Raw genomic sequence first — 24,619 nt, 5'->3', positions numbered from 1 at the left:
CATTGTTGGCAGGAGTAAAGGAGACAGGTTATGTAAGGCAGTCACACCGACTAGGGAAGGGCAGATGTGACAGCGTCAGCTCCAGAGGGTGGAGGCTGTGATGCCCTGCTGTGTCCACCGTAGAAGCCTAGCACTACTGCCTGGCACCATTTTATAATAGTCGTTCAATATGAATAGATAAATGAGTGCTCTATCAATAAGAAATATTGTCAGAATTATGATTATTTTTATGAAACACAAAGCAAAATATTCAGAATTAAGAAGGTAGGACTCTAGATAATCTCAATAACTAGTTATCCATCAAACACTGAGCACCAACTGTGTGCCAGGCCCTCTGCTGATATCTTTGTAAATTCAAGTGAGGAGACTAAGAGTTCGCAAAGGGAAAGGGAATAGAAGTTACCTAGAAACTGGAAGAAGTGAGATGGAGCTCCTGTCACTTTAAGCTGAGACCTGTTGGGCCTCCCTCAAGGACAGACTCTGCAGTGTCCAGAGAACAAGGTGGGTTTAACAAGCCTCATGATGCTCTCATTGGCCTTCTTCCAAGGCCATTCCATTCCCTGCTCCCACCCAGGGAGGTGATCAGACTAGGACGTCCTGAAGCCAGACCACTGACGTGAAGAGATCTGAACCCCATTTGGGGACCCATGTGGGGAAGCCAGGAAGCCAAGGGAACTGTTAGAATCTAATTAGTCTCAATGATGGTCGTCATACTTCTACATAGGTTCCTAATTCTGTTTTACTTTTCTTTTTTAAGTTAATAAAATTTTATTTAAGGCATGTCACATGTTCTGGGTCTTTTCACTGCCTTAGTCCCTTCTCAGTTTGTCTTAATCACTTTTTTGCTCAATCCAGTTGTCATTTCAGTCAGTCCACAATTCTTTTAGCTGAGCTTCTTTGATCTACACTTGAATATGGGCATAGTCTAAAAATTCCCCCTTATAATCATGGGACCCAACTTCAAGCAATTTACTTTACGGCCATGGTTAGGGTCTGAGTAGTTGCATCTGCCTGGTTTCCCAATTTAAGACGCCTTCATGAGTAAGTTCATATCCTATTTGCTCCTAAGCTACTGCTCCCTAGAATAGTACAGATCTCAGGATATGCTTTTCTGAGTGCATACGTAATCTAATACCAAGAAAGCGTGGACTGCCTCTCTCCTCCGCCCCATCATGAAACACCTCATGACTCTTAAGAATAAGAAAGGGACCAGATGGTGAAAAGAGAAGCTTTGTATGTGCGCAGTTTCCCAGAAAATAAAAATTTCCCACATTGCCAGACATTGCCGCTATCTTATCAATGTTAGAAAGAAAATGCGGAACTTCATTCCTGTGAACCATTTATTTTACTAGTAATTGAATGAAGACTTAAATGGTCAAACTTGGGGAAAATCATGTTTAAAAAGTCAGCCAAAGGAAAGATTGTCCCTCTTAAGTTTAGATCATGATGTTTGCAAGTGCTTTGGTGATTTCCTGAATCATGGCATAGAGGTGATCTTTCAGAAAAATAATGTGTTTTTGTGCCCCAAAGAAGAGCTTTGTAATTTAGGAGCCTTCTAAGACCATACCTTAGCAGAAAGGACTATATAGGAAAGTATTCTCACTACAGATATAACCCACCAGAGTGGAGATAACAATAATTTAAGGTGGTCTTTTGTTAAATTTTTCGCCATTCCCTATAGGTCACCAGCTAGATGCTCTTTAGTAATATCATAGCAAATATATACTGAATATATACATTTCCATGGTCTTCTGACCTACTGTGCTTCGTTTGTCTCATCTGCCAAGAAATAAAAATGGTGCCCAGGCAGAAGGAAAGGAAGAGAGATCATCCAAGGTGGAGCTCAGGGACAGAACATAGACACTACTGTGAATCCTGGATACACTGGAGAGTTTTCTCATCTTGAAGCTGCAAAACCTTTTCGTGACTGTGCTAGTGCAGGTTCATGCCTTCCTGCTTGAGGTTCAGGCCAAGCCATGGCAGACAAATGTAGACAGGCTGCCTGCCTTCGGACCCATGAGTAGGTCCATGGTGGAAGCCAGGGATCTCTATGAATAGCCATCTCCTGCTATAAACACAAGGAGATAAGACCTGTGTCTCCTGCACTTCCATTCAGCTGCCGTAACAGGGAATGCTCCACTGACCTACTTTAGAATGGTCACCGTGGCTGTGCAGCCACAGTGGATACCACATCATAAAGTGACAGAACTGAGACAGTGTAAAAATTGGGACATCCCCCTGTGTGTGTCTGAGGCTCAAAGCATCAGGCAGGGGATGAGTGAGGAGTATCTGTGTGTGTCCATGGGAGACACTGGACATTGTGACATTAGAGAAATACATAGTGAAATCTCACTAAGGCATTTTGTTTGCAGCATATCAACACTGCCTGGTTGCACAACCAGGCAAACAAAGCATAGATTATTTTTTCACACGCTAAGCTTACCTGGAAGGAAAACCTTAAAGCCTCTAGCTACCCTGCACTCCCCATCCCAACAACATGAAAACAAACAAGCTCATGAGTGCACACACTTACACATGTGTGTACATGTACACCCCAGACATGCCCACACCCACCTTGCACCACACAGGAAATGTGTGTTTCCATTGACGTGGCAGGATCCTGGTTTAAAGAATTCACTTCGACTTCAGCCTGTGACTGATCCCTTATGATCTGAGATCCCTGCACCGTCTTCACCCTGTTCATCATGCCAGAGAGAAGTAACAAGGGTCACCTATCACCGAAACTAAGGAGGGACAATGAACCAGCCTGAATATACTCGGCCCAGAAGGACTCTGTCCTTTGCATGAGACCTGCCTGACACCCCTGTTTGCAAAGATGATGTGAAGGAACACTCCCGAGCACTGCCAGAGGCGGCAGAGGGATTAAATGAGGCGGCGCCCCAACGCTGCAGCGTTCAGCTGGTAGTAACGGGGTCCCCGCTTCTCTGTCTCCCTGTCCTACCGCTGGCCTGCCTCTCACCCAAGGGCTAGGCCCTCACTTCGGCCGCTAGCACGTTGCTGCCCGGACACCTCGATGCCGAAGCCCTTAAGGGTGTCCGCAGTGGAACAGAGCACCTTCTTCCCCATGCAACCTGCCGCTTCACGGATGTCCTCTCCCGCTGGGGCAGGTGGCACCTGGCCAGAACCTCGAGGCCCTCCCAGACTCTTCCTTTCCCCCTCCCTCCAGAAAGGCCATCCATGAGCAAAACTGGCGATTCCCCTGTGATTTCTCTGCGGTCAGGGCCCTTCTCTCTCCTCCGCTGCTCCCGCTCCAGTGCGGGCTCCTATACACCTCCAGTGAGCTGTTTCAAGAGCTTCCTAAATAACGTTCTTTCTGTCCATCTCTCCCTCCTCGCCCACTTGACACACGCTGCCAACCCTCTTCTGAAAACAAGCAGATGTTGAATGACTGCTCTCCTGAGGAATGCTCGCATTACCTCATTGCCTAAGGACTTGCTCAAAGCTCGCTTATAACCTCTAGTAGCTGAAAGAGTAAGGGCTTTGTCCCATCTCATCTGTAGAAGGTGAGACTTCGTTCACTACCCTCGACGGTCCCTGGCGAGCATCTATAGGTGGATCATTACAAACTCAAATACAGACGGGCAAGAGGGAGTCAGGAGAGGGGCAGAATGGTGCAATGGAGGCCACAGGTGGATGCCTGCATCTGGCTCTGCGCTTAGTAGGTCAACTGACCTTGGAACAACTAATTTACCTTCTCTCGATCCCAGTGTCTTTCGAATGACATTGAAAATAACACCACCAAATTCATGGCATTTCTGACAAATGAAGTGACATAAATGAATGTTCTTTGTGAACTATGAAACATAAAAGCTGCTCACTATTATTAAAGCTATCGTTATGCGTGACAGGCTGATAATAGGAGTGTGCCCAATTCCTAGAAAAGCACTTTGGGGATGGAAAGGTGTAGCACATAGATCGGCCAGTCCATTCTTGGGAGACAGGATAAACACAAATTCTCGAGGCTTAAGCTGGAAGGATAATTGTGAAGAAAGCAAATGAGACTGTAAAAGCTGCAGCCCTCAGAGAAGGGAAGGCAGAAAGCAGAGATTATTAATACCGAGGTCGGGGGTGTCAAGCCCAGATAGTTCCCAGATGGTCAGGAGAAAGTGATCATCTCCAAGGACGTCTCCTCTCAGAATTTTAAGCCAAATGCACATAACGGAAGGAAAGCTTGGCGGCCATGATATTACCATGTGAACTGATGACCCGGGGGGAAAGGCTATGGACTCCAAACTCAAAGCTCTGAGCCAACCCAACTCCTGCTGCTATTTTTAAAGCTCAGTGCGGGTGAGGGGCGGGGGAAGCAGGGAGAGTTTTTCCACTAGTAGTCAAGAACCTAAATAGGAAAGATCAACAGAGGCATTTATAAACAATGAATGCCATTAATTTTTTTGAGCTAAGAAGGGGATTGGAAAAGTTGTAGTGGAGCAAGAAGTGGGGAATATAAGTAGGGAAAGATGGCCCGGGGGGCCTTCACAATTTTAATGGTCCTTTCTGCTTGCTGGATGGCATTTCAAGTCACTGGTGAATGACTACGCTACTGAATTTCCCGGAAAACTTGGAAACCATATTGTTCAATTGAACTCATAGTACGGAGGGATAGGAAGGGTTATTTTTAATCAAGGTCCCATGACTAGAATTCAAGTGTAATGGAAAATATGTTTTCCCCTTTTCCCCTTTAACAGAAAGCTTTCTAACTATTGAATGGTGTCTAAAGTTTGGGAGCAGTTTAGGCTGTATTGCTCTAACTCCAAAGCTCCAGCTCTTTGTCACACACCATTATGGGGACATTGACAGGTGATCTAGGGCTCCCGTTAGGGTGGTGAGAAACAGGTCATTGTAAACCCTGGTTTGAGCTACGTCTGCTTACCTTCCCAGCAATGAGAAAACCGTTAGCTCAAGAGGCTGGGCACTAGGATTTTAATACCAGCCCTGCCATGAAGGAGCAGTGTGATATTTGTCAAAGCCCTTTGTTTCTTTGAGCCTCAGTTTCTTTATCTGTAAGATGAGGGGGTTGGCTACATCTGGGAGAGCAAGCTGATTTGCAAACTGATTGACACTGATTGCCCAGAGAAGCTTCTAAAGCGGCCCCATAGCTCAGTGAGAAAATTATTGTGATTCATTAGTGATGTCTGCCATGTCCACAAAATGAAGTTCTTCTTCCACATTATTCTATGTATTTTCTATCCCTAGGCTACTGATCTCTAAGGTGGGACATCTCAAAAAGTGAATATTCTGGACATGAATATGCATGAAATCACCTGGACATCTTGGTGAAATGCATAGCCTGATTTAGTGGGTCCAGGTTGAGTCCTCAGATTTGCATTCCTTACAAGGTCTCAGGTAAAGCCAGGGATGCTGGACTATGGGCCACACTAAGTTGCAGGGCACTAAGGTATCTTCCTAACTAAATTCTGTTACACTTTTAACTCAGAAAGCCACTAAGAATTAATTATGGCCCGGCCGGGCGTGGCTCAGTGGTTGAGTGTCTACCTAGGATCCGGGTGATCAGGGTTCGATCCCCGGTCAGGGCACATGCCCGGGTTGCAGGCTCAATCCCCAGTCGGAGGCGTGCAGGAGGCAGCCAATCAATGACTTTCTCATCATTGATGTTTCTATCTCTCCCTCCTTCTCCTTTCCTCTCTCTAAAATCAATAAAGATATTTTTTTTAAAAAAAGAATTATGTAGAAGGCCTTAGGTGTCTATGAAAGAGAAAATGAAGTACAGAATTAACAGAGAAAAGAGCTAATTTTACATTTTTATAAGATTTCTAACTGCCTTTTGCATAGATATTCATTCTATTCTTTCTTTTTACAGATAATAAATATGGGGTACTTAATAAATATATGGGGCTGTATACATGTAAATATCTAAACTAAGGCATACACGAAGTGCTGGGGAAACCTAAGTGAGAGGACAGTAGTTCTACTGCAAGACGAGGTTAATGAAAGTTCCATAGTGAATGTGGCATTTGAGCCGGGCTTCAGAGGGTGACTAGGAGTTCGCCACTCTCTACTAAACTCATTATAATTCTTAGAAAGAATTGAGTACAAAGAACAAAAACATGCCATATTGTCTTTAAAAGAAATATGTAACACAGTGAGCTCTGAATTTCTCAAAAGCTCATGATATAGCCTACAGACTGAAGCCAGTTAACCACTGCCTCTCTGTTCTTTTGATAAACTCCTCACATGGGAGGCACCACATCTAAAAGGTAAATCAGGTGGTTACACTACTTGGCTTTGGTCTGCAGTGGTATCTAAAAAGAGTTCTGGACCAGTTCATTCCTTTATCCTCAATTCCCAAATGTGATGGATCAAAGATCTGGTACCTTGATGCGAGCAGAAACTGTTCCCGTCAAACCTCGTTGATTGAGAGGAAAAAATAAATCAGCAAAGAACACCGGCCAGAGATGCGCTGTCAGGTGTGGATTAAGTCAGACTTGCTTTAGAATTCCAGTGCTGCCACTTACCCGCTAAATAGTCCTGGATAAATGATTAAGACTCTCTGATGCTCAATTTTCCATCCTCTTAAATGTGGAATAATAACTAACCTTAAGGAATTGTTGTGTGAGAGAGGATTTATGGAAAGTTCTTAATTCTTGGCAATCCTGAGCATAGTTCTTATATCAAGTGGCCCTAATTGGGATGGTCTCTCAGTTTTCAGCCTTTCAGGAATAAAAACGGGCAGTTCTTTCACGTGCAAGAAGGGAGAAGGAATTTGTAATCGGGATTCCTGGGTTTAGGTCTCACCTCTGCACGCTTTTCTCCAGGGGCCTTAGACCACGGACTTCCCTCCCCAAGCCTCAGTTCCCTCAGCTATAAAAGAGCTAAAATAATTGTTGTCACAGTTCAGGAGGAGGTACTACTGCATCAAGTGTGAGGCCAGGACTGCTGCCAAGCGTCCTACAACACACAGGACAGCTGGCCCCTACACACACACGCACACACACACACACACGGCAAAGAATCAGCAGGCCCCAAGTGTCCATCGTGCAGAGGCTGGGAAACTCTGGTCAGAAAACTTAGATTTAAAAACAAAAGTGCTTTGCAATCTATAAAGCGTTGAGAGCTATCCATTACCTGTTGAAGAAAAAATAAAGAGAAATGGGCACTGCCCCCTTGTCAATCAGAGGCCATTAAGGTGGGGTAGTCTGTGAAGTCTGCAGCTTGCCATTGGCCTACAGAATGTTCTCTGAGTAACTCAGAGGAAGGCCCAGCCTCGAAGGACGTAGTTCCAGGAAAGGAAAACAAAGCCTGCTGGGCATGTCAGCACCGCAGGGCGCAGGGCGTGCAGCTTAGGGAGGGGCCGGGGCCATGCTGAACAGTGGCTGGACCTGTGTCCAGGACAACGCTCCGCCCACGTCCCAGGTCACAGGGTGGAGGTGAGGATAGTTGCTGCCACTTCTTTTCCCTAAGCTGTTGGACTGACGCAACCACAGATTCCCAGCAATGGACACTCTGAAATCAAAACCGCCAGAGTGATTCTTCTCATCTCAGCATGACCCTAGAATTCTTCAAAAACGAAAACACTTCCTTTCAAAACATGTAGCGTCTTACTTCTTATTATGAAAGGAAAACATGTTCTTTCTAGAAAATGAGAAAATACAAATAAACAAATCAAGACCTAAAAAGCATTTGTAATCCCAGCAACCAGATAGAAATCTTATTAATGTCTTGGCATATGCCTGGCCAGCCTTGAGTTTTCTAAATATTTTGTATTTACCCTGATTTGACAGTTTGTGAACATCATATTATGTCAGTCATTATTAAATAAAACATTATCTCAGTAACCAAAAAGTATTTTGTTTATAGATGGACCAAACTTCCATCAACTAATACCCTACTTGGTGATAGTTTAGTCATTTTCCATTTTCCAACATTATTTGCAAAGCTGCAGTAAGTATCTTTATAGTTAAGCTTTTGCAAACATGTTTAATTATTTTCCTTAGAACCATATCTGAAGTGGAAACTGCTGTATCAAAGAATTATGCAAATGTTTAAATCTTTTGATGTGCATCCCCAAGTTAAATTGAAAACAATGGTACCACTTTCTGATCCCAGGGGCAGCGCCTGGGAGTGCCCGCTACCCCACAACCAACTACTTATGGTTATTTTTTCATTTACGTTTCATCTTTTTACATTCGACAGGAAAAAATGGATAACTTGTTATTTTTATTTCCAGTTCTTTGATTACTAATTAAGTGTGCCATTCATTACATCAGTGATTTTCAACCGGTGTGCTGCAAGAATCTGTAAAACATGCAATGCCTGACTATTTAGTCAGGGGCACTGACCTCTTTTCCCTGAGATTTTCAAATTAAAAAAATGACAACAGCCAACACAACAATAGTCCAGTGTGAATGAATCAAAGTTATACCTATTTCTTTCGTCAGATTGGCAAAAATAAATTTTGTTATGTACCATTGATTTTTAGTAATTAGCTTATCTGTGCCATGAGATGGAAAAGGTTGACAATCGCTACATTGCATGCTTAGCTTTCAATTCCATGTCTTTTATAAGCTGTCAGTTTATGTCTTGGACCATATATTTTTGGCTTATTTATCTTTCCCTTTTAATTTATTAAAAATGCTCATAAATCTCATATAATTCCCTTAATTTTATAAGGCAAGCATTTTCCCCAATTTATCTACCTTTCAATTTTGAACTAGTGAATTTATTTTTATATAATCAAATTTACCAACCTTTTGGTATATTGTTTTCACTCATAAAATCTCACTTAGATCTTCTCTACTCAATAAATAAGCTGGTATCTATGTTTTCTTCAATTAATATAATAGTTTCAACTTTTATGTAAATTTCTTAACCCATCAAAACTTTTGTTCAGAATATGCTGGGAATTAAGTATCTAGTGTTTTCCCCAAATAATTTACCAGGTGATCACCAATATCTGTTGAATAAGCCCCCTTTTCACTGCTGATTTGAAAGTCACTTTTATTGAATATTAAATTCTTTAAGATACTTAAGTACATTTTTAGGTTTTCAATTTATTGGTTATTTTGTTAGGTCAGCACAACAATAACTCTCGTGGTTTACGATAGATTCTTTTTCAAAAATATTTTGCTCTTCTCAAGTATTTACTCTTCAACATTAATTTTAGAATAATTTTGTGAAGTCCCCAACCCAAATCCCATTGAGATTTCAGCTAGACTTCTGGTATATTTACAGAACTATTTGGAGAAAATTGGCATCCCTTCAATGGATTTTTTTTTTTCTTATTTAATAATAACGTGCTGAGTATCAGGCATCTTTGTCTTCTTTCCAACTTAAATAAGAATTCATTCAGCCACTATTTATGGGGTATCTTCTCTGGGTCAGGTTTTGCTCTAAGCACTTTGGCTGCATCAGTGAACAAACCAGGCAAATATCTTTGCCCTTGTAGAGTTGGCATTTTTGTTGGTAAGACAGTGGATGGATGGATGGATGGATGGATGGATGGATGGATGGATGGATGGATGGATGGATGGATGGAGTTACCTAAGGTAATGTAGAAAGAATAATATTAAGCAGGGTAAGAAAGATGAGAAGTCCCCAGGGCAAGGGGCAAGTTGCTGTATCACATGAGATGATCAAGGTAAGATAAGGTCTGAGCAAGGCTTGAAGGTGAGACAACTCTTAGGAAAGAGCATCAAGTGAAGGAAATAAGTAGAGCGAAGCCTAAGACAGGAGCACGCTGTGCTAAGTTCCAGTCAGGCAGCCACCGTGGGTTACAGCGGAGTTAATCAAGAGCCAAGGGGAAAGAAGGCAGAGACCTCATGCAAATCTGTTGGTCACTGTAAGGATTTGGGCTTTCACGCTGAAAGGAACTATAGGACTTTAATATTTGCAAAGGGCCACTCTGCCTGCGACGTGAGGAACAGGCTTTCCTGGGATCCAGGCAAGGACTGAGGCAGGGGGGACACCCAGGAGGCTGTTATTACAGCAGTTTCGTGATACAATCTGAAGTCCCCAGCAGGACTATCTGCACGGGGGCTGCCTGGGAAACAGGGACCAGGGGTGCTTCCAGGGCTGCTGGCCCCAGTACCTGGAAGGGTCACGTTGCCATCAGCTGAGACAGGGAAACCGGAGGCTGAATAGGTTAATTTCCTACGAAACCTTTTGTGAGCCGAAATGGCATCAAGCAAAGAGTAGCCCACGCTTTCCAAAAGTTCGCTTTGTGCCCCTTCACTATTTCTTTATTTTCAATCCTCACCCGAGGATATTTTTTCCATTGAATTTTCTAGAGTGGAAGGGAGGAAGGTGGAGGGAGAGAGAAACATACATCAGATCGAGCCCACAACCAAGGGGCGTGCCCCTTCCCAGGAATCGAACCCGCGACCGCTCAGTCCGAGGGCCGGTGCTCTAACCAGAGAGCCAAACCAGCCAGGGAGCCGCTTCGCTTTTAAGAAAGACCTACATTAGTACGGTAACAAGACTTTTCCATGAAAGCAAGAGTCCTCCTCGGATTCCTGTATTTGTTTTCACGCGACAGCAGCAGCTAAACAGGTGCAATGGAAACCGTGTGGCCTGCGAAACCTAAAATATTACCCTCTTGCCCTTTACAGAGAAGCTGTTTTGGCTCCTAGTCTAAATCCTCAGAAGGAAAAAGAAAAACCAAAAACAAAAGAACCCCTTAAATTTATGTCCAAGGTCTTTATATGTCATATATGCAAGTACAAACACATATCAACGTAAAAACATACAAATGTAACACAGCTCAGGCCCGGAAGCTTTAATAAGTTGTCAAAGAGCTGCCCTGCTGTCGTGGTCTTCCATTTCTACTTCTCCCCCCCGGCTCCAATCTTCTTTTAAAAAGAATCAATGGAGATGAGAACACTGTTTTTATTAAAAAGCATTTATGACATCGATGTCATTTTCAAAAGGAAAAATAAGTGCATGTCAAAGCTAGAAACAGCGGCGTACACTTCTGCCGGCTAATGCATTTGCAGCCTTGCTCCTAATGCGTTATTGACCGCGTGAGTGATCCCAGCTCAGAGGGCTTGGCAGTCGGGCCTGCCGTGGCAAGGACTCTCTATTCCTGCACTTTCCTTCTGGAGGCTTCCAAGGGCCTGCACTGAGCGCTAGAGCAGTGGAGCCTGTAGTCCCACATCTTCATATACCAAGGACCACGTTATTCCAAGGGGTCGACTTGACCCAGTTTCCAGCACTTTATTTATTTGCTTTTTGTGGCCGTAGTACATGAGACTAGTTTAAATGTGGTACTGAAAATTCTACAATGGAAACTCTTATCCTACAACCCAGACTAACTTCCAAAGAGCAGCCGCTTTCAACCTTTGTCTTTTCTGGCATTTATTTCAATATTTCTAAACGCTGTGCTTCTACTACTATTTATTGAGTAGTCAAACATTTATTGGCTTTCTGTAAGAGAAGATGAGAATTCAGCTCTCACCCCTCCAACACCTTCTCGCGGTTCCCTTCCTCCTTGCTCTCACCTTCCCAAAAAAGTTATATTACAACCTTTGCTCCCTTGCTCTCATCTTGCCAAGTAGTTTTATCACAATTTTGTGTTCGCTAGATAGTCAGTTTATACACTATTGCAAACTTCTGATTCAAGCATCGTACTGTGATTACACTTCTTTCCTTGCCCAGGTTTTGTATTTCCTCACATTTAAAATTTCCTTTTCATTTTCTTGACTTTCATGCACCTACAATTTTTTTTTCCAGTGTTCCCATAGAGCTGTCAAATGTCATATCTATTATAATATCCAAACCTCGAAAGCAACACTAAACTTTAAAGTTCCATTTTTCCCCAAGTCTGCTGTCTTATTTCATCTTGCAGCACCTGTCTGGGGCTATTGCAGAGTGTTCGATGGACATATTATTGACTCCTCTGTGTCAGTTATTGTGTTGCGCACAGGATCTGACAGTTTCCTTTTCCTTGAATTATTCCCTCATTTCTCTAGGGCACATCCTTCATTAGTTTTCTAAGAAATGGTATGAGGAAAATTAATATTTTGAATCCCCAAAGATGTGAGTAGGTGTTTATTCTGCTTTCATATTGTCAGAAATTTGGCTGGATATAAAATTCTAGGCTAAAAATGAATTTCCCTCAGAATTTTGGAATTTCGCAGATTTTGAAGGTCGATGGTCTCCTAGTTTTCAAGTTCCATTTGGGAAATGCAATCTTTCTTTTTTCGTGCTAAATTTATTGCCATTCCTCCAATTGCTATCTTCTAAACCTATGTTCAACTCTCTTCTACTTTTGCTGCTCTTCACAGTAACCTTGTTATTTTGGATTTATACCATTTTTTAATTGCTGGACTGTAATTTTAATGGAGTTTTGGTATGAATAAGTGTTGAAAATCATGCGGCCAGTCTATCATGTTTAGTCAAAGTCCAGTGACATCTTTATGTTTCCAAGTATTTCAACCCATACAGTCCCCTTTGCATATATTTTGACACTGTAACTATTGGAAACCCTGGGAGTAGTTAGTACTATTCCCCTTTAATGGAGAGACAGCTGAGGCTCTAGGAATGGTAATAGTTTTCTTAAGTTTAAAGAGCCAGCATAGGACAGATTTGAATTTAAATTCATGTTTTTCTCACTCTACTGAGGCCTCGAGGTCACGTTCAGTGATGTCTTTGTGTTGGAGGTAACTATTAATAGCACATGTCAGACTATAGCTTTCCCTCATCTTGCCGCAGTAAACTAACCCCATGCTGTGATGTGAGTTATTCTTTTGAAATATCCTCTGAGCCACAGCATACAAGCTTTCCTCTTCAATCACCCTTGTTAGTCCAGAGGAGAAATCAGAACGCCTAAAACCAAATAATTGCTGATGGTCTGACTCGTACAAAACAGTAGACTGTATTAGAACGAACAAGGAAAACGGAAATTATGGTGTTCAGGTCTGAAGGAAAACATCCTTTTATATATAATGGTGCTACTTCAGAGTCCAGCAGACAATGAAATAACTTTCTTCTCTGAAGCTTTTACTTACATTTTCACAAAGGGCACAAATAGCTTTTCCTAATCCAAAAACGAAAAATTAAGTGGTTGCTTTGGAAGTCCGTCCTTTTGAAAGCATTGCAGTCTTTCAGCTAAGGTGTTCTTCTCAAAAATGAAAAAAGACTTTTCAGCTGGTATTTATGAGCAAGCACACATGCCCAGTAATTTATGGTGTGTTTATATGTCACTTCGACTTTCTGTGGTTATAGCAGCAGACACGCTTTGTGTTAAATGAATCTTTCCTAAGAGGATTTTCCAGGAATTACCCCTAGGTCCTTGCCCAGTCAAAAGTTGGCCCATTGTTTTTTCCAACTGAATGTCAGGCTTTTATCCTCAGTTATTTTATCATCTTCTTTTCCCCAAGTACATCTTCATGTAGGTTAAACAACCCAAATAAATGGAAAACATATTTGGGTCCATCAGTGAAAGAGTGAAACTAGGCAGGACCTTCTCTGATTTGGGACAATCATTCTGCTTAGACCCTCAGGCTGCTTATCTGTAAAATAATGTCATATATATAAATGATCTTTAAGTCTTCTTTTAGCTCTTAACTGTCATTTCTAATCCACCAATAAGTCAACTTCAATTTATTACCTAAATCAGGCGCCACTGTTTCAATACATGTGTGACTGTGAAATGATAAGTTTATTAACTTATTTAATGCATTAGCCATGTTACTCAGAGCTGGTTGTACAGTGACAAATAAACTTAGCCTCATTGCATTTCTAGTCCAGAGGAAAAGGCGGACAAAAACACTCAAATAAATGATTGCGATTAAAAATACTGTGACAGAGCCCTGGGAGAAAGAATGACAGGGGGAAAATGATTTAGACAGTGGAAGGGGAATGTTTCCAAGAAAACTTCATAGGAGAAATTACAAGTGATTCAAACGATGAGGAGTCACAAGACAAGCGAACGGTGATAGAACCAGCATTCTGGGCATGTAAGGCAGCATGTACAAAGGCCCTGAGGCATTAAAGAGCTTGTGCTTTCAAGGAACCTGAAGAAGATCATGTGGTCGGAGCATAGTAAACAAGTGTTGGCCTGAGATAAAGTTAGAAGTGGGCTCCCATCAAATCATACAAAACCTTGCCACCTCAGGGAGCATTTTACATAACATCAGGAAGGCAGGGAGAACCTACTGAAAGACTGTTAAGAGAAGGAGGTGATTCGAGTACATTTTTAAAAGATTACTCTGGTTACTCTACACAGATTGGGGGAAGGCTAAAAACCGATAAAGCCAGTTCAATTGAGGATTGGTCCAGACAAGGGATGATGGTGGTTTGGATGAGAAGGCAGTGATGGAGAAGACGGTGGGTGGCACATAGCTTGAGATAAGTTCATTTTGCATCTGTCGTCAGCTGTGATACACCGTGGGATATCTGTTCTCCCTTTACTGGTTGTTTTTCTGAGCATTTACCCAACAACCCAGAGACGGCGATAGGAATTTGAGTTAAAATGTGCAAGATTTCAGGACTCGCACTACTCAGCAGCCCATACAGAAGAGCAGGAACTGGCGGCCTATATAAAGAGCAAAGAAAGTGGGATCTGCTGGCTTGGATTGAGGGAACAATGAAAGTGGAGGCAGCTAAGATTTCTCTGGAGTAATGAATAGGAAAGGAGTGGGAAAAACCAAAGCTGACACCTTGGGTAAAAAGTGGGGGGGGGGGGGGGTGGAGGTAAAAGAATCCACCATAATATTTTGTCCCTTTTGAAAGGTTCATGCAGAAGTCACAGAAAAGAATTCCCTGGGTTATGATTTCCAGCGATTTCATACTAGTCACCAGCAAAGGGTAGGTTGTGTCCTAATCAAAACTCACCGTATGTCCGACAGGAACAAACGCTAAGCACGGACTGCGCTGCAAAGCCTGTAAGATGAGCATCCACCACAAGTGCATGGACGGCCTGGCACCCCAGCGGTGCATGGGCAAGCTGGTAAGGGCCCGGCCTAAGAGATAACTCCGTTCAAAGTCCTTCCCCGCAGCACCGTGAGAACAGGACACCAGGAAGGCAGCCCCAGAACCCCTGGCCTGCCAGCTTGGCTTCCCTGTTGGGAAAGTGACAGGGTAGAGGAAGAGCTTTGTCAGCCTAAGGGATGAATGCTCCATATGGTGACCAATTTGTCCCCAACTTCAGCACTGGAAGTCCCACATCCTAGGACTCTCCAGGTTTTAAAAGTGAAAGTTAAGCACCCAGGGAACCGTATCCCACTCTAGTAACTTAATGGGCTGACAACTTAGTGGGTGTTATGAATGGGGTAGAGATTAACAACCCTCCCAAAAGTGAGGAGAGTACTAAAACTCTACAGCACTTTAATAGAACCATGGTGGCCCATCCAAGGGAGGCGGGTACCCCGGCCTATTCTGGACTGATCAGGCCTCAGGCCTGTGGGCTTCAGTACTGGTGCCACACATCGTTAAAAAGCAACCCGGAGGACATTTCAAAACTAAGATGGCCCAAGAACTGTAGAAGGAACGAAGAATTTCTACCCTAGAAGATACTGAGGGCATGACAGCTGTCTTCAGAAAACCTGAGGCCCTGTCACACAGAAGAGAGATTCTGTTGTCCTCCGAGGCTCAGGAAAAAGAATCTAGGATCAGTAGGTACCAAGTCTTAACAATCGGAGATAAGTCACCAAAGACCTGCCTCCAGCGTGAACGGGAGCTCCCCCACCCACCCTCCATCGCGGGCAATGTCCATGCAAAGGAGGGTACCACTGCCAGGAACATTGGAGGACTGTGGATTCTAGTAGAGGCTGGGCCACGAAGTGTTCTTTCAATACTGGAATCTTGTAAGTTGAAGCTCTTAGCGAGTTCATCAGCTTACTCTGATTGGCAGAGTCTTCTTCTCGAGGACCACCCTCACCCGTTCCCCTCCCCGTCCAAGGGTGATTCTTACAAGCCAAGGCAAAAGCCATGGATGAGAGGTCAGAAAAGCAGAATGGAATCTAGAACAGAAAGCAGATGGCTTTGGGTAGAGCTCATCAGACAAACAAAGGCCTTTAAGCCTATCTCTGAGGTTTGCTTTCCCATTCCCAGGCCTTCTATGATTTTTAACAAGCCACAATAGTAAGCTGTGGTCAAACAAGGCACAATGGTCCTTCTGTATCCTGGGACTTGAGGGGGAGCCCAGACACAAGGGAGGCTGCAGTGGGCAGCAGCGAGGGAAGCAGCAGGACGGGGCTGGAGCTCGCTTTCTGGATGGAGTGTGGTTTGCTTATTGCCTCCCTCCAGGGGCAAATTATAGGACAAGCCAGCACCTTGAAGGGAGACAAGGAGGTGCCCCTAGAAAAAGTGACCGGTTTGATTTTTAGAGTTCTTGTGTGGTTATCTGCATCTCATCAGTGACATTAAGCCCTTCTCTTTCCCCCTCTCTCCCCAGCCAAAGGGGTTTCGGCGTTACTACAGCTCCCCCTTGCTCATTCATGAACAATTTGGATGCATTAAAGAAGTTATGCCCATTGGTGAGTTGGGACATTGATGGGTCAAGCTGGGTTTTGAGCAGCAATGTCCGCTTCATGGCTGCTGTTCTCCCAGGGCTGCAAAACCCTCGGGGTGTGTTTGTGCATTCATTTGGGGGCTGATGGTGTTATGACTGTCTGTGTCTTGCTGGAAGGGAAACATAAGGGGGATCAAATTCTGCAGGAAGATTCAACCTCTCCCTGCTGAAGCTCAAACAACACCCAAGTCCCAAAGGCTGCTGATACACTACCCCACCGGTGCATCAGCAGCACGGTGGAGTAGACAGAGCGTGGGGTGTGGCATCCCACACAAGTGGTTCAAAGCCCAGCTTCCCGGCTGATCAACGTGTGTCTGAACAAGCTACCCAACCTGTCAAACCCTATAAAATAAGAACAGTAATGGCTGTTTTTCATAAATGTTGTAAAAAATAAATATAAATTATAGACCAATGCTGGGAAGGAACTCAGTGAATATGTTATTCTTTTTTCTTTTTTTTTTTAATATATATCTTTATTGATTTCAGAGAGAGGAAGGGAGAGAGATAAACATCAATGATGACAGAGTCATTGATCGGCTGCCTCCTGCACGCCCCCGACTGGGGATGGAGCCGCAACCCGGACATGTGCCTTGACCAGGAATGGAACCCTGATCACCTGGATCCTAGGTCGATGCTCAGTCACTGAGCCATGCCCAGCCAGGCTCAGTTATTCTTTAATGAGGACTAAAAAAAGCCTTACATTCATAGATATTTCTAGCTTGAATTTATTCTTTAATAGTATCATTCAGTGTACTTCCAATTTTTCCCTCTCTTTCAAAATCTCTACTTCAAGGACTGTTTGCATCTTGGCAAGGGAGGCAAGGTTTAAACTAAAAATGTATAATCTAAATGTTTTGCGTTACAATTCACAAAGCCTGGGAATGTCCAATTCTTACAAAAACACTTGCTTCCTACTGCAAACTTTGGGCTTCAAAGGCCTCATACCTGGGAGAGCCTCGCCTCGCACTAGAAGAAGCCCCATTTTCCCAGGAGGCAGTGGGCCCACTGCTCAGACCCTGCTGCTCAGGCCCTGCCGTTCGGACACTGCCACTCAGACCCTGCTGCTCAGCTCCATGCGATGGGTGATGCCTGATGCAACCCAGTATATGTGATAGGTGGTTGGCTCATTCCTGTCAGTGAGGTGAGGAAGCCTTTCTCTCAGATGAGCTCTCTCTTCCATTGCAGCCTGTGGCAATAAGGTGGACCCTGTCTATGAGGCCCTCCGCTTCGGCACCTCCCTGGCTCAGAGGACAAAGAAGAACAGCTCCGGCAGTGGCTCTGATTCGCCTCGCAGAACCTCTGTAATTGTCCTCTTGGGGCTCTTGGGCAGGGTAGCCTGGGGACTTCCAAGCAAGACACAGATAAGCTTTCCGACAGTCTTCCCCACCAGGGCCTCCCAACATGCAGTGATTAGGGTGGGTTGCGGGAGGAGGGCGGGCAGACCCCTGGGAGGGGTCCTCAGGGGCTGCGTGGAAGCAGCTCCCTCACTGGGTGTGGGTCAGTCTGCAAGATAACAGGTTGTAGTCTGTGGTAGGTATGTAGGTCAAGGGGTGGGTAGGTAGGTTTGTAGGCCTCTCACCACTGCCACATGGGTACCCCAGAAGCTATCATTGAACTTGCAGAAAGCCCTGTCCTTCCTACTTCCCACTAACTTCTAAGAGAGATGAACCAAAAGTAATTCTGACTCTTCCTCCTTGCTGAACATAAAATCGATATCAATTAGCTCTTTCCTTTACTACTCAGTCAGCCAACGTAGGTTAAGTGCTTATAATTACTAGCAATGTAGGGGACACAAAAGAGGTGGAGGACAGATGGAGGGTTCCCGTCAAGTTGGCAGGGTAGGTAGGAGCGGTACTCGAAACGTCTCGCAACCACATCAAAATTACAACCAAACTACAGAACAGCTATCAGGCAGAACTGTCTGAAATCTAGCTGAACAGAAATCCTATAACTAAGGATATAAAGAAGAAGCCACATCGAAACTGGTAGGAGAGTTAGAGACGTGGAAAGGGCTGGTTCCACACCCATATGTAACTGTGAAGAATCAGGAGAGATATCTCGGATGCAGAGGACCCACCTGAGGAGTGAGGGGTCCCAGCCCCACACCAGCCCCCCCACACATACTGCCCCAGCCCAGGAACCCTGGGAAGCAAAATCACCATAATTTGTGGTTTAAAACCAGCGGGATTGTGGCTGAGTTAGACAGAGGGCTGCTGGAGTCCCAGGCAAGATAACAGGCTGTAGTCTGTGGTAGGTATGTAGGTCAAGTGGGTGGGTCGGTAGGTTTGTAGGCCCTCTGACTACTGCCCCATGGGCACCCCAGAAGCCTAAAGGGCCCACACATGGACTTACCCAAGCTCACTCGCTGGTTCTGAGGTCTAGAGATTAAAGGGTGCTAGTCATGTCCCTAATGCCACATACCACATTGTGTCTCCTTCCAGAGAGTGAGGAGCATTGCTGCCAACAAGTCACTTCCCCCAAAGCCACATAGAGCTGGCTCTCGACCTGCAGCCACCCCTTCCTTACAAGTCAAGACTTTTTGTAGATATACCCAGTAATCCGAAAGAACAGCACAGACAGTGCTGGCCAGAGCAGGGAGACCTCTGTCCACCTTGACCTGCATCCTGGATGGACCTTTCTGCATCTCTGGCGTGAGCCAAAATATCCTCACCCCACTCCCAGCTTCTGCATCCCCCGGGCCCGCCTGAGGCCGTCATAGGTGGAAGGCAGACAGAAAGCCGGCCAGGGAGGCAAGAGCAGACAGAGGGCTTCCCAGAGATGGCTGACCTGTCCACATCAGCTTCTGGCGCTGCTCCTGTGGGAGCTCTGTGGAGCTGATGAGGCGGAGACAGCCTCAGAAACACTCCCAGCAGGCAATGGCCTTTTCAGCCTCCACATGTTTGGCTCATGCTATGAAGCAGCAAGACTATCAGAGAGGCAATTTGTCCAGTTTGCTTTCATGTATAAAATAGCTTTGTTTCTAGCAATGTCTGGACGGACCCTACGGACTGGTTGTAAGGGCAAAAAAGCATAGTTTTCTGAATGTCAATAAGATGTCCATTTATCACAATCCACTTACGCTTCCTTGGCACTGGTTCCATCAGTCAAGACTGCTTGGAATTTTGCTCTGCGACAGCATTGCTCTGAGACCTGCAGGGAGACAGAGACAAATCCAATTGTGCTTAAGTATCTGTCACTTCACTCTTTCCCCGGAGTCCAACTTGACTGGATGGAAGAAAACAGAAACAATTGATTGGTACTTTAAAATGATTTTGCTTCCTTTCTGCAGGGGCAAATCATAATGCAAACCAGCGTTTTGCCATTCTTGTGCTGTTATGTCCTAAAGCTAACATATTCCAACGTAGCAAACTCGGTCCCATAGGTTGATTTTCTCCCAGGGCTACAGAGGCATTTGCTTTACATTGTCAGGAAGTCTTGCTGCCTGGTTGTTTCTAAATCGTTATGGCTCCTTTAATGGTCTTTCAAATGCTCTAGAATATAAAAGGCTTGAAGGCTTGGGGAAGGCCTGCCACCAAAACCAAATACAAAAAAAGTCTCTGGGAGTTGATTGGCTAGTTTATGAATAATTTTCAGTTTCATAAGATTAAATTAACATAATAATAACAACTTTTGTTCAGAAATAGTGAGCTTCCAAGGAGCAGGATGCAGATGACTTAGAGGCCCTGCAACATTTCTTATTTCTGATGTATCATGAAAGTAAGAATGGCTGAAAAAAATCCTAAAGTTAAATTTTTTGTAATAAAAATTAATCTCTGGAGAGTGATGCTAAAGTGCTCTAGAGCTGACTAGGAGAGGTAGGAAGGGAAACTTGTTCTTCTCTGATAAGGTATAAATAAAATATTTTTTAAATGTGACTCTTCCTTCGAGACCCCTTAAATGCTTCTTTTACAGAGCCAGGCAGATAGAAGTGGAGGCTTCTGGCCCTATGAAAGAGGCAATCTGAAATCAGTATTGTGCCAGTAAATGTTTAACCGCTGGCAGGGACAGGACCCTAATGTGTAGAATTTGCCAATTTCCTTGGTGTAAATTCTCCTGCTATGACCAATTTTAAGCTGCCCATGGTGACTCAAAAGGCTCTTCCCAGCCCATGGGAGTTGCTGCATCACACCACTGGATGAAGCACAGTGCTTATGGGATAACCTCTGGGGTTTGAACCCCAGATCCACCACTTATCAGCTATAGGACCTCAAGTAGACTTATTCATTCACTCTGGGCTTCAGATACCTATCTGAAAATAGATCTATCATAGGGTTATTGTGAGGAATAAATGGGGTAGTATATATAAAGAAGTTATATAGCAACTATTTAGAGCGCTATTATTATGGCTGTTATTGTTATTCTGTAACCTAAATGGAAGAATGACTTCTCTTTTTTTTTTAATGTATTTTTATTGATTTTTTTAGAGAGAGAGGAAGGGAGAGGGAGGGAGAGAGAGAGAGAGAGAGAAATATCAATGATGAGAGTCATTGATCAGCTGCCTCCTGCATGCCCCCTACTGGGAATCTCTTATTTTAAAAAAAGAAAGCAAAATAAATATGAAAACAATTGATTTTTGCAGTGATGGAAACAGCATTTAATGCATACCTAAGTCATACATCGTGCATCTTAGTCTCTAGAATTTATATGTAAAACTCACCTATAGGAAGAGCTAGAGTTCTACGGAAATTTTTAATTGACAGAATATGGTCAGGAATTCTGATTTCTCTCTGTCATCTCTTCCTGGGAGGAAGCCTAACGGTGACCTATTAGGCATCTCATCCAACAGTCACTGAGTATCTGTCCCATGCTGAGCCCTGAGCTGCCACAAACACCTGAGAAAAGGAACGATGCCGTGAGGGAAAACAAGGCCTCTCTGAAGTTAGCCAGACAGACAAGACAGCAGCAACTGGGCACTTAGCACAGCGTCATGCAAATTCTACCCCAGTTGTCCTACTTTCGTGGAAATCTCTGTTCTGTTGGCCATTGCTCACTCCATGCTGTTCCCTCTTTCCTGCAAGACCTCAGACCTTGTGGAGGTTCCTGAGGAAACTGACGGGCCAGGAGGCGGGTATGACCCACGGACACGCAGCAACAGCGGTGAGTGGGGGAATGGGAAACCCGGCCACCGCATCCCTCAGAGGCACAGTGTGACCCGTTAGTCCGAGTTGGCGGGAGGGAGCAGATGTCCAGTCCCCTCGCTCTCTCTGCTGGCTCCGGAATTCATTCTGGGCAAGTGCTTAACATTTTGGACAGAAACTGGGCGTCATGACCGGTGGGTTTCCGTGATCTGACTATAATATTCCCTGAGTTCTGTCTCCTGAGTCCTCATGCCTTTTGGGCTTAACTCTAATGGGGTTTAGGAGTCACTTCCATCTTTTTGTTAATGCGTCATTTCCCCCACTGACCTACCTAAGATCAGCAAAGCCACGGAGAAGCCACTCCGTGCTACACCTGAAGTACCTTGAACCAGGTGGGGGTGGGGGTGCCAGGGGAGGGAGTAGGGGCCTCACACTTGTTTTCTTCCCAGCAGAAAAAAACTTAAGTCTCAGATATGTGCAATCTAGACAAACAATTTTTATTAATATTCTTTAATTTTCTAATAGTTTACGCCCTACTACAGTAATTTCTAGAATAGTTATTAAATGCTGACTGCATATTATTGCTTGCTAACATTAAGAAAGAACTAACTGCCTGTTAAAGCAGACCTGAAGGAAACATAACCAGCCTCTTATGAATGCGTCTTGCCAAGCCACTCTAATGTGAACAACTCGTTTATTAAAGAAAAAAAAATTATGAACCATTTCCTATCACCAGCAAAGGTACCTAGGTCACAAACGCTGTCCTCAGGTTGCTCATAATCTTCAGGCTGCATATCCTGACTGGTGTCATTTACTTGGGCTGGGGGCATCCCCAAGGTTACCCTCCCGACTCTCGCGCCTGCATGGGAAGCGTGGATATGTGCCCCTTGGGTAGGTTTCCCACTTGACTGTTTGCCCTGCCTTTTCCAGACTGGGAACAGTATCCCCTAGCTGCTTTGTCAGCAGCTATCTTGCAGAGTATCACTTTCGCTTCCTCGGTTCTAGGAATTCCCGTGTCCCTTCTCTATTAGGGCTGGGCCTCTGTGAGTCCCAGAGGCAGCACGTGCTGAGCTTCCCTGTGACTCTCCCTGCTAAGTAAACATCAGCATTCAGCACGGCCCCCTTGCCAAGCCTGCACACATCTGCTAAAGCACTCTGCCAGGGTAAGGATTCTTTTGTGTCACATGGGGAAAACTGCACTTCAGGTCAATGCAAATATGCACTGAGCACTCAGCAGTGCCACTGGAGAGACCAATTAAAGAGTGCCGATGGCCAGGGGACGCTCACAACCAGCAGTAACACGGCACACAGCAGGACCAGCCCAGCCCAAATCTGTCCGCAGTGCAGGTTCAGCAACTGAGCTTGGTCCGTAACCCCAGGGTTTTTCAGCATCTGGGGAACAAATTCTCAAGAGACTGGTATATAAACCACACGTGCCGGCACCTTAATGCTTCAGGTCTGGTCAGCTGCTCCATCCCAGAACCTAACTTCTGCTTGTACCCCTACCCTGACGCTTATCACCACTGTGATGGTCTCCTCCTGACTCACCACGCTGGACAGACTTGGTCCTTGGCCCCTCCTTGCTCTGGAGGCAGACTGCTGGACTTCACCTGGTGACCATGTGGCTATCAACTCACTGTAACATAAGGATAATAATATCCCCAAATCCATAGGCTGTTGTGATCTTTAAATGAGATGATGAATGAAAATGCAGTGTACCCACTGATGGCTCTGGAACCTCATTTCCAGCACTAGGTTTCCTGGCCGCCTCCAGACACCTGCAGCCATCTGAGTGTGGAGTAGGCATCTTTAAGTTAACACCGGACCCTCGATTCCTTCACCCACCCACACCTGTCCCTCCCGGGTTGTCCCTGCTCGGTAAATAGGGACTCTATTCTACTAGCGCATCAGGCCAAACCTTTGGCAGCAGCCTTGGCTCCCTCTTCTTCTCACACCTCCTATCTAGCCTGTTAGCAGATCTTATCTGCTGCTCTTCAAAATCTTGCCCAGAACTTGCCCTCCACTTGCCTCTCTGCCTCAGCCATCCGGGTCCAGCCCTACTGATGCTGTTCATCCTTTCCTTTACTTGTTAAGGCCTTTGTATGCCCTGGGGATTTCTTTACTCAAAAAGCAGTCTTCACAGGATTCGATAACATGAAGGAACCATCCATATAGGAATCATCAATATGAAGTGCAATTGCTATTAACTAAGTCATCATAAGGTCATAAAGTGTCAGGTGCAGCTTAGAGCTTCACAACTCCAAGTGTGGCCCATGGTCCAGCCTGGGAGAGCCTGTTAGAGGTGCAGAATCTCAGGCTGTTCTAGAACAATGGCAGAATCAGAATTTATACATGAATCTGTGACCTCAATCTCGTTAAATTTCGAGAAGCAGGACTGGAAGGCGTGGAGCCAACCCCCTCCCCCTAGTACACACATGCACACACATACACACACACACACCCCCACATACTGTGAGATAAGGAACTAAGGCCCTGAGTAATACACTCAAAGACTCAAAGCTGATTATTCACCATCTCTTTTATGTTAAGGGCATTTTAACCAACTTATTCGAAGAAATCTGTTAAAAAAAACACACGTAGCAAGCAATAACCCCCTAAAAAGCTTCGGAGAACTATTAGCCATTCCTTTGATCAGCAGTAGCTTTCTTTATAACCCGCCCCTGGAGGCGAGAGAGGTTAATTATGCAGCAGTTTGCTTCAGAACATTTTCTTTGATTCATTTTAATCCCCTGTCCATGCAGTTTGAAAAACAACAAAGAGAAAACACCCTGCCTATGGGGTCCCGGGTCCCACCGGCCCTCTCGCCATCCTGGCAAGGATGGTACCTACATCAGAAATGTAGGTGGGGAGCGTTGTTGGTCTGCGCCTTTGGTTGAACTGCCAGGGACTCCCCTGGAAGCCAGGTAATGAGCAAAGCGGGAAGAAAAATCTAGGCTGCCTGTTTTCAGTGCGAAATGCCCAATAATGATGTCACTGGCCGCCTTTAATAATTGCATTTCAGTCTGACTATATGTGATCATGACTTTCCTGG

General features: G+C 44.6%; 1 protein-coding gene across 1 annotated transcript in view; it reads left to right on the top strand.

The window, feature by feature from the left end:
* The window catches only part of STAC (SH3 and cysteine rich domain), an 81,009-nt gene that overhangs the window by 35,468 nt on the left and 20,922 nt on the right, over positions 1-24,619 (top strand). The window contains exons 3-4 of the mRNA XM_087824876.1: positions 17,675-17,790; positions 21,508-21,586. Coding sequence (XP_087681002.1) covers positions 17,675-17,790; positions 21,508-21,586 — 195 coding nt within the window. The remainder of the gene's footprint in view (positions 1-17,674; positions 17,791-21,507; positions 21,587-24,619) is intronic.

Source organism: Miniopterus natalensis, chromosome 15, assembly GCF_054644295.1.
Source record: "Miniopterus natalensis isolate mMinNat1 chromosome 15, mMinNat1.hap1, whole genome shotgun sequence".
Lineage (NCBI taxonomy): Eukaryota > Metazoa > Chordata > Mammalia > Chiroptera > Miniopteridae > Miniopterus > Miniopterus natalensis.
The sequence above is the reverse complement of the archived record's forward strand: the minus strand, read 5'-3'. Positions and strand labels throughout refer to the sequence as shown.